Source organism: Podospora anserina, chromosome 3, assembly GCF_000226545.1.
Source record: "Podospora anserina S mat+ genomic DNA chromosome 3, supercontig 2".
Classification (NCBI taxonomy): Eukaryota; Fungi; Ascomycota; class Sordariomycetes; order Sordariales; family Podosporaceae; genus Podospora; species Podospora anserina.
In genome coordinates, this window is record NW_001914856.1 from 1737693 (window position 1) to 1747828 (window position 10136).

At 48.8% G+C, this 10136-nt stretch overlaps 1 protein-coding gene across 1 annotated transcript; it reads right to left on the minus strand.

Annotated features, from left to right (window-relative positions):
* Window positions 1-2109: 2109 nt before the first annotated feature.
* Window positions 2110-4542, minus strand: PODANS_3_6830 (uncharacterized protein; the record flags this gene model as incomplete). Its single annotated transcript, XM_001909451.1, has 1 exon — window positions 2110-4542. A coding segment is annotated over one exon (2433 nt), but the record flags the coding sequence as incomplete, so codon positions are not given.
* Window positions 4543-10136: the final 5594 nt, after the last annotated feature.

Consider the following 10136-nt stretch of genomic DNA (forward strand, 5'->3'; position numbering starts at 1 on the left):
TCAGGAAGCAGTTCATCCGTCAGTGGTCACGCTGTGAGCGCCGTACCTTACTTACATCAGCGCTGGCGCTGGTGTTTGTTTGTATGTTTGTCGCGAGGAGAAAAGGAAAAGAAGGCGGATCCCATAGATGGGTACCTAGCGATATCAGGATTCCCACTTATGGGGTTTTTGGATGGATAGTGGATATGAGAAGCACCGACCGACCGACCGACCGACCGGATAAGAGAGAAAAGAAGCGGTGATGTGTTGTCACTTTCTGTCGGTCGTTGTCTTGGGGACACTCAGAACAGGTTGGCGGGCGGGATGGAGTCAAAAAATGAGAGCAAGTTTCCAAATGAGCGGTGGACAACAAATTGCATAACTCTCTAGCTTAGCTGTACCGTACTTGTTGGTTTGATGGCTGACCGGTCCCACACGAGGGCCGGACTTCCCAATGCCGGATCGGACCGGACACTGACACCATCGAAGCATCGATTGGCACCGGCGGTTGTCATGGTCAGCTTCAATGTTTTGCCGGTTTGGGTTTTCCTGGGGATGAGTTTTGGTGCGTGTATGGGGTAGGTTATGGGGTTTGATGGAGTGCAGTTGACTGACTCCATAGATACTGGACAAAAAGGTGGGGATTGGGAGTTTTGGCTGCTGATGAGCGGTCTGGAGATGGGGTGAGGGTATGTTCTGATGCAGTGGGTGGTGGTTTGGTGACATGAGGGTGGTGATGTGTGCTTTTCTAGGTGTGCTCCGTAATAGGGGTGAGTGTTGTTGTGGTCTGGTGGCAGTATCTCCGGTGTTGGGTTGTTTGGGAGTCATGAAGGGCTGAATCACTGCCGTCAGGACGATGATTTGACTTTGCTCGTTTGGTTTGGGCGAGTCTCTGCCTCGTGAGGAATATTAGTGCTGTCGCCTGCTGCTTGTAGCTTTATATGATACCAGGCAGATGGATGGTCGACTTATGACTACTATATATTTTTGTAAAGGACATGTGAATTCAGTTAGACCCAATCAACCCAGATTTAGATATACCACGTCAAGCCCCCGAGTCTTCAGCACCGGATGTGACGGAGATGGCCATCACGACGGCATGGGGTTACCAACATGTCTGATCCAGCATACAAAGTCACAAGCCATCACACAAACTTACCGAGGCGAAATTCAAGACAGAGACAGCCGTCGGTCTATATTCACGTATAATTCCACATCTGCGATAGCCTAGCCTAATATACATCATGCCCCAAGAGGGAGTCAAGACACTCTTCTCTTAACTCAAAGATAGCAAGAAAGTTCCTTATCCAACTCGACACTCTACAACCGTGACCACACTTCCGACTTTCTTTTCAGGTCATTTAACCATCTTTGAAGGCCTATCAACCATATTTAAGGCCTTCTACTTATCCTCTAAGGCCATTTAACTACCCTTAAAAGCCTCTCAATTATTCTTAAACACCTATATCAAGTATTCAAGGCCTTTTAACTATCTTTAAAGGCATCTGAATCATATTTAAACGCCTCTTGACTATCCTTCATAGGCCCCCAACTATCCTAGAAGGCCTACTAGCTATCTTTAAGGGGCTCTTGACTATCTTCGAAGGCATCTTAACTATCCTTAAAGGACTCTTGATTATACTTGAAGGATGTTAATTCTGTCTAGGGCATGGGCCTATGAGGTAACATTGTAATGTGTTGGGAACTGAAGTCGAGGCTGGCATTGAAGCCCAAGTCATAGTAAGATGGCTTAGGTGGCTGGAAGTTATTATCTTCAGTGACTATTTACGCCTGCAACAAATCTTCAATGGCGATGACTTGGTTAACTTCTCTCTATTATCTGTCCATAGCGTGAGACCCTCAACCCATAACTCAGAAACACATTCTAGGTCATCAAATCACGCTTCATAATAATGCAAGGGAGCTTCTCAGCCTGTATCAATAAGTATTTAATATTGCATTGCATACATTTACCCCAACTTCTCTACACAATTATACCCATCCCCGCTACCTCATCTTCTTGACTCCCGTCCCTTCTCACTCCATAATAACCAAATGCTTGCTTGCTCACAAAATTAACAACAAATGCAAATGCCCCAAAAAACAGAACCGCCCCGTCTAAATCTAAATCTAAAGCTCATCCATATCCTCGTCCTCATCCTCATCCCCATCTCCCTCTTCCATCTCAGGCAGCTCCTCATACGGCAAGGTGTACTCTCCCAGCAACTCAAAATCCACCTCCCGTTCCAACTCCCGCTTGGTATGCTCAGGCAAAGAGTTCAAGTTAAGAACATCCCTGCTCATATTCCGAAGATGCACCTCCCCAAGCCCCGGCTGCTCCCTGATCGGCTTCAGGGACAGGTGGCGTATCCTAGATGAGCTCCCACGGGATGTCGCCTTCTCTTCTTGTTGATTGCAGAGCCATTGTCCCAACAACGGCGCGTTGGGGTCGCCATTCAAATGTGCCTCAGCGCAGAACAACCCCGTGGACGAGTAGTTTGGGCCTTGCACCGCCCCAATGGTGCGCTTAGGGTGCATAACCAGCTGTCCCGACGCCAGATAAGCCCTGGCGATTGCCCAGGGCGTCTCAACCTCGGGCGGCGGGAGCGCCCGACCTTCGGCATCCTGAGCCGGGGGCTCGGGCTCTGGGTGAGGAATTATTTGATGCGGGCGTTCAACTTCCCGCATCATGCCGTTGGGCAGTTTGATTTTGTCTTTCGGTTTCGGGTTATCGTCCTCCTCGTAGACTGATAGGACAAACACTCGACCACTTGCGTCGCCAACGACCAGTCTTGACTTGTCTGGAGAAAATACGCCGCAAGCTATAGGCGCTGGTGCTTCAAGCAGTATTCTCACAAGTGGTTTATCGAAAGACCTTATGTCCCACACTTTGACCACACCATCCGACGAGCCGGTGTAGAAGCGGTCAGGTGAAGTGCCCCAAGCCGTGAACTTCACGCCCACATCGTATTTCTCTCGATCACCCTCACACTCATCGATTGGCTGGCCATGCTCTAGTAAGTGAACGAGACCACGGCCGGGAGCAGTATCCCAAACGTACACCTTGCCGTTGGTGCACCCAGCGGTGACGTAACAATAGGCTGGGCTATTTGGCATAATCGTCAGCTCATTGATATCCAGAGCCGGGCAGTCCAACACCTTGATAGCTGAGAATTGGGCGGTCCCATCTTCAGCGGGATCGGTGGGCCGAAAAATTCGAATTTGTGTCTTCGTCTTGGGCTCCAGATCCAAGCCCGAGGGCGACGTGGCTGCAATGAAAGATGCTTGGTTTGGATGCCATAGTACCTCAAAGACGTTGGACTTCTCCGCTGACAAGATGTTGAGCCTTTTGCCCGTAAGGCCATCCCACAAACAAAGCTCGCCCGAGTTTTTCCGGTCCTCGGGGATGTCGAGGTCATCTCCGGTTCGACTACGCGGAGAATACCCAACCAGGAGCAAATGCTGAACCTCCTCGCAAATACCCCATTGCATAGTTGCCGGATAGTATGCCCATTTTTCCGTCGACACTAAGTTTCCTCTCTCGTCCGTAACGCGGGAGCAATAAAGCCTACCAAAAGGGCTTCCAGAGATATCCTCCTCGTTGATCTTGTACACTCTCACTGCACCCGCAGCAACATCCGCAGCAGTCGCCACCATGCCGGAGCTGTGCTTGGAGGCAATGACAAAATTCACGTTGCCTTCATGCTTCCACTCCCCTAACAGACTCATCGAAGCGCCTGATGGTTCCGCCCTCCAGACTTTCACACAACAATCAAAACCAGAAGTGTAAGCCCTGTCATGAATGGCGTCGTATGCAGAAGACACCACGGAAGAGTAGAGCCAAGGATCCTGGCTCTGTCTCATAGCATCTGTTGAATTCTCGCCCCTCCCAACGATCGGCCGGACAATTCGATGGTCGGGATAGGCTCTGATAGTCTTCAAGCTACAAGAGCCCAGGACCAAGTTGCCGGGTTTGTTGTACTGCTGGTTGTGGGAGTCAGAGTGTTCGGTTGTCCCACAGATGAAGCCATCATCTGATATCCAGACAATCGTGATGATATCCCCGGCACCGCCTGCCCACTCGGCTCGAAGAGCCAGCTCATCTTCGCGGCATTTTCGAATTTCGTTGTCCAAGTTCTGTGGCCTTCTCATCGACCCATAACCACGAGACCCCACGATTTCCCTGGCAAATAGCAAGGACGAAATCTTGCTTTCCCGCAAGAACTTCCCTTGTCGGTTAGCCTCGTCCTTGCGCAGGATGATCGACGCAGGGCGGTCGTTGAGTTGTCTGTTTTTGAGATCCTTTAGAAAGTTTTCGAGATCCTCCTTTTCCCTGCCTGGAAACAGTATCCTTCGATTAGGGTCAGCTTCCCATGCGCCTAGAAGGCTCGACAAAGCATCCGGAAGTTTTTTATTCTTCAAGAGCTTTGCTAGATGAGAATGGCCGTCCCTTTTTTTCTTTTTGAATTCGGCAGGAAAGACTCTAGAAGCAAGGTCGTTCAGCGATTGGATTTCTCGTGCGGTGAGGTCCACATGCAATGTGACCGGATCAATTGGGCTCGAAAGTAAATCGTCAAAATAGCTGTGGGCATAACTGACAGCAAATGCCCGGTCTTTGAAGTAAAGGTAGGGCCGCCGCTGCGTTAACTGGATGGGTGGCACGCTGGCAGCATGACGCCAGACTGGCGCAAACACCCTCCTTTGAGTCAAAGACGGTGCGGCAGATTTCTGCGGAGCCAGCCCATCTTCGTCGCCCGAATCATCATCAATAACAATGGCCTCCTCTATTGAGCGACCGGTCGCCTGCACCCTCGCCGGTGGGAGGTGAGGAATACGCGGAAGAGGGATAGGAGACGTCGAAATCAGGGCAGCCTGTCTCACGCTCGCCTTCGCTGGGTTTCGTACTTGGTCTGGCTTTTCGATTTTTGGGGGAATATTCGGAGGAGGTATTCTGGGCAGAGGAATTGGGGATGATGAATGTATAGGACCGGAGGAGATCCTCGCAAGCTGCTTCGGTATGGACGCCTCGAGCGAGGTGTTTTGAGAATTCTACAGACACAAGTTAGCTCAAATTGTCACTGCCTGGTAGCTGTGGGGAAGGGGAGGGGTACATGGCAACCAAGCAGGTTTTGGAGTTCGTAAGGCACGCGCGCGGCTATCTTGGCTTCTAGGGCGGCGGAGATGTCTCCTGTTGCCCTAGAATGATACTCCTGAGCAAACTCGGAGCCCGGGGAGGTCAAGAGGAGGATAAGCTAGGGCGCGCGGTGTGTAAGGGAAAGCTCGGTACAAAGGTATTTAGGACAGGTTGACACAAGTGGTGGAAATGTATATATAGCAAGAACGCATGGTGGCACCTACTTCTCGGCCAAGCTCAAGAGTCTTGTCTTCATGCTCTCGGAGAGTATCAAGACACTTGAAAATATGAGGGAAAACCTGCTTCTGCAGGCACCTATTCAGCGCATCTTCTCGGTCGGGTTGTTCTCGTTCCAGGCGGGTTCGTTTGGCGGGAGGCTCGCCGTTGGAGGGCGCCAGCCCGTTGCTCGGCGTCGCATTATTTGGAGAGATATCTGGCCTAAAAGAAGTTGTTAACAGTAAACCACTTCGACCAGGCACTGGAAGCGCAGTGCTCTGGAATGGGAAGCGTGTGGGCGAAGTGGTCGCTGTCACTGTCGAGCTCATGGAACCTCGAGTAGCGGTGGAAGACGCGTTGAGAAGCGCGTATCCCAAAAACGCCCAAAAATCGTAAAAAAGTCGATTAAAAGTACAGACCCATCTAGAATCATACAAAATAATAAACCGGTAGAAATACAAGCTTAAAAAAAGGAAAATACATACCAGTTCATGTTGCTTGCTTTGCCTGTTTGTTGGTTGTTGTTTTAGGCCTGTTACAGAAGCCTGATAAGTAACGACTGCTAAGAAATAACCTGCCAAATAAATACTACTAAAATTACGTAATAAAATTGGACTAAATAAATCCATTTAATCTTTTACTTGAAAACTACTGCTATTTTCTACTAATATTCTAAATTCAATCTATAATTAAAAGTATTTGTAGTTATTAGGTAAAATTTAATTGGTTTTTTTAATATGATCATTAGCATAAAACATCATCATTACAAATATAGATCTCGAATTATGAAGGTGTGATGAACTCCTATCTAGAACCTCTAACAGAGATACTAGTTGAAGGCACTTCTGAACAATCCTGGTTCGGTACAGCTAAACAGTGTACAACAAATAGCTTGTCTCATTCACAACAGTCTAGATACCAACGATTGTGATTTGTATTGCATACTGCGGAACTGTCTATCTACACCAGCCAGTTCCTCCGTATATATAGACCTAGGGACTGTGGACCGTTGACTTCCAGACAGTCCTCGCTTATTGGCCGATACTGGACCGTGGTTCGTGAGCCCTGCCGCGGTCCCCGGTCCAATCCCATTGGTCCATCCTGTCCACCTGGACCGTGAGCCCCGCTCAATCGCCCGGTCCAGTCCTGATTGGTTCCTTACGTCCCCACCGTCTCCCAAAACCGTGACGGAAGGCTCTCTATATTAATTCTGCATCAAAACATGTCTTTCTGCATCTTTCCGATACTGTATATCATACTCAAGCTGCGAAAAGCCGGCCTTTTGCTCTAGAAGTGCAGCATGAAGCATGGTGCTGAAAGGGATGGTGCTGAACAGCCGTTTTCCAGGGCTCTAGCTCTGAGAGTGTTTCTAGCTACATGTCAGGCATAAAAGATAAAAAGCCCAGCGAGGCTTTCAGGAAGAAAGCTTTATCTTACGCTGCTTAGATAAGAACGGTGCCTGAAATCCCGCACTATACAGTGTCTTTGTCTTTTTCTTCCTTTTCATGCAGCTTTGCATTTTCAAAACCCATCAGATGATCGGGATACGCATCTGACACTGGCTAGAAAGAGGTCGCTTGTATTACACAACCTTCTGCAACCTTCTACCAATGTGCAACACTGATGCGCCGCGCAGCACAGTCTCTATAGCAGCTCCGCGGAATGATGCTCCAAGTCATGTGACAGCGCGTCAGCTACTTAACACGCCCTAGCTTTAAGCACTGAAAGCTTATTAAGGGCCTGTACAAAATAATCAAACAACAGCATAATACAAGATTAGGTATGCAATCCTCTTACTGATGACAATGTGTGTAACTATAATTTACAAACTAATTCTTCAAGTCTATGCATGATGGTTCTGTAACTTTCTCATTTGTAAAACTCCCCTCAAGGATCCCTCAAGGAACCCACAATATGGATAGAGGCTCTGATGATATAAATACACCAACGCCTCGAGTCAAAGTCCGCCGACCATTGATGCATTATAGTTGGCAACGCGCCTTACAATTATAGTGTGTAGATTGTGTATCTAAGTGGGGAACTTATCATCCAAAAATCTGCTTAGTTTTTCTCCTGTCACAGTCGGTGGTTCTTGTCCGTTTCTCTTCCCCTACTTGTTTCCATTCTTCTCTCTTCTTTCTTCCGTATCGTGTTTTTCGCAGACAGTTATTACCTATTCACCGGACTAACAACCTTGATTTGCGATGTCTGCTCGTTGCCCCCCTCCGTAGAGTATTTGAGCGTGCAGGCTAACGAAGAGAGTGCGGAGCTGTTTGCCTACCAACGATCTAGTCGAAAACCCCAATGGAAGCACAACCGCGAGAATTACCATGATCCTTGGTCTGTTCCTTCCCTTCTCGAGAACCGAACAGCGCCAAACGACCGTGCCAAAATCCACAAGAATTGAAGGCATACAGAATGCGTCACAAAACCTGGAGGCGTGGGGTTCGTCAATGCTGCGTTGCAAAGCTACCTGGAGAACCCCTTCTACATGCTCCCTGACACTGTGATCTTCAGAATCATGAAGTTGTTAGACATAGTCAGCCTTGAGTGTCTTCGCCGGGCCGGTCGGTTATTTCTTCAATTATTCGAGAAATGCGACTTTTTACCAGCGAATTACATATCGGTGAATTATCCATGGGCCAGATTTCGCCGATATCTCACATCTCAACAACGGACTACTCTCACGTTCTTGTTAGCGAGAGACTTATACTGTACTGATTGCTATGCCACGAAGCTCGCCAGGAATTGGGCCCAGAGAGTTCACTATTTGACCAAGGTGTACTTGCACTGCTTGGACTGCAAGCTCGACCACCCTGTATGCCTGTTCCTCCCATCTGAGCGCTCCAAGGGCAGGGACAGCCGTCTTTGTGTTGGGCATACGGGTTTTATCCGATTGTGCTCGCACACGGTTTTCCGATGGTCTGATGTCCAAAGGGTGTCGTCTACCAGGTTCTCATGGGAAAGGCTCAAGTGCAAGGGGGTGAATGACGAGACGGTGGTAATGTGTCGCGACAAAGACCACATGCAATCATGCCAACAGCAACCAAATGGATGGGTCGTTTCCGTTTTTGTGTTTTGGAAAAAGTTGGCAGGAAGGTACATTTCCTCTGCACCCCCGTGTACCCATACGCAAGAGGCAAGGCATATCCAATCACGCAAGGACCGAGATACGCCAGAAGTTTATACTGTACATATCTTGGATGGCACACGTCGACCTGAGCCCCAATAATCACAGCCTCACGCCCGAAATGTTGGACGAGAACCTTGCTAAACTCCGAGAGCGGCAAGCAGGTTTTACGTGTCCCGAGGCAGAGCCTGGACGACTCATCGAGACGATGCTCTTTGACCTCAACCGTTGCGATTGCCTGCGTTACACACAACTAGATCGGCTTGGTGGAACATGGCATCGTGCTCAGACACCGCTGCAGACAACTCTTCGGTCACTAGCTAAAAGCTGTTTGTTTGGGAAACATTGCCAACGCCTTGGCCCGCTGACAAAAGCCCAAGTACAACAGCACTGTCAGAACAAACCGACCCGAGGACAAAGGCAAGCATGCAGAAAAGACTTTGTCAAACAAGCGCACGTCATGACCGTGGGTATATCGAAACCGGGCACCGAGGATACAGTTCCGTTCTGCATGGATCGAACAATAGCTCTACCATGGTAGGTCCTAGCATGATATTTGACCTAGAAATTCCACAATGCCTAGATTGCTAATCGGTACCTAATATTGATATTATCAGCCGTGGTGGCGGGCTGTGTCTACAGATCAACTTTACACGAATCGTGGACCTGGCATCGGGACCAGATGACAGCGTCGCTAAGATGAACAGGGCTTGGTTTCAGGCCCTTGACCCCCAGTCTTTTTTGGACGATGTCAAGAAGGGTGAAGATGGCCAGAATCAGGATTGTGATGATGACAGTGACACCCAAAACTACGCGGACGGGTATGACGATGGGTATGGGGTGTATTGGGGTAAGGAGAAGTCAATGTCAATGCCACTGCCTCTCAGTTTGATGTTTGAGAGATTCGTTTAAACCGCTTTATAACCAAAATGCACATAAAAGTACGTCTTGTATAAAGGGGGTGACAGACGGGGGATGGGGAGAGGAGGTGGTAGCAGAAAGGACTGTCTAAGCTTGGTAATGGTTTCCATGGCAACGCAAAGGGGCTATCGTGCATGGACTCAATCAGTGGTTAGGGCTGTGCGCGGAGTACAGAAATTCCTATTATGGCCATTCTGAGTGTTTCCCGGATGCTTTAAAGAAAAGTTGGATATCTTGGAAGATAGCAAGTAAATAATGTGGTCTATAGCCAGTACATTCCTTCTACTAGCTGTTACTGAAAAGGTCAGCCTGTTGCCAGTGTCGATACCTCATGTATTGCGCTTGCTAGTTTGCTTCTTTCCTCAGGTGCCTGCTTCCTGCCCTGGATTATTAGCGGCAACGCAACGGCTTGTCTTCTAGCCCATGTGCAGGCAATGTCCTCCGGCTTTACTTCACTGTCGCGCCTCCACTTACTATCCTCCTAGTAGAATTGAAGAAGGAAACTTGGCGGTGCCTGCCATATAAGACTTGACCAGCACTACAGGCAAACCTGAAAGATTCTGCGCCTTTCTCCCGCCTTCCATTCGAAGCACTAGGTATCCAGCACAAAGCCCAATAGCCTGATTCTATCGACGTTTAGCCCCCTGTCAACAGCGGGTTCTCGGGTTCATGCTGAAAACAAATCCAAAATAAAGCCCATTCATATCACTTGACCTAGTCAAAAGATAGTCAACAGGCCTTCACAACTCCCTCAGC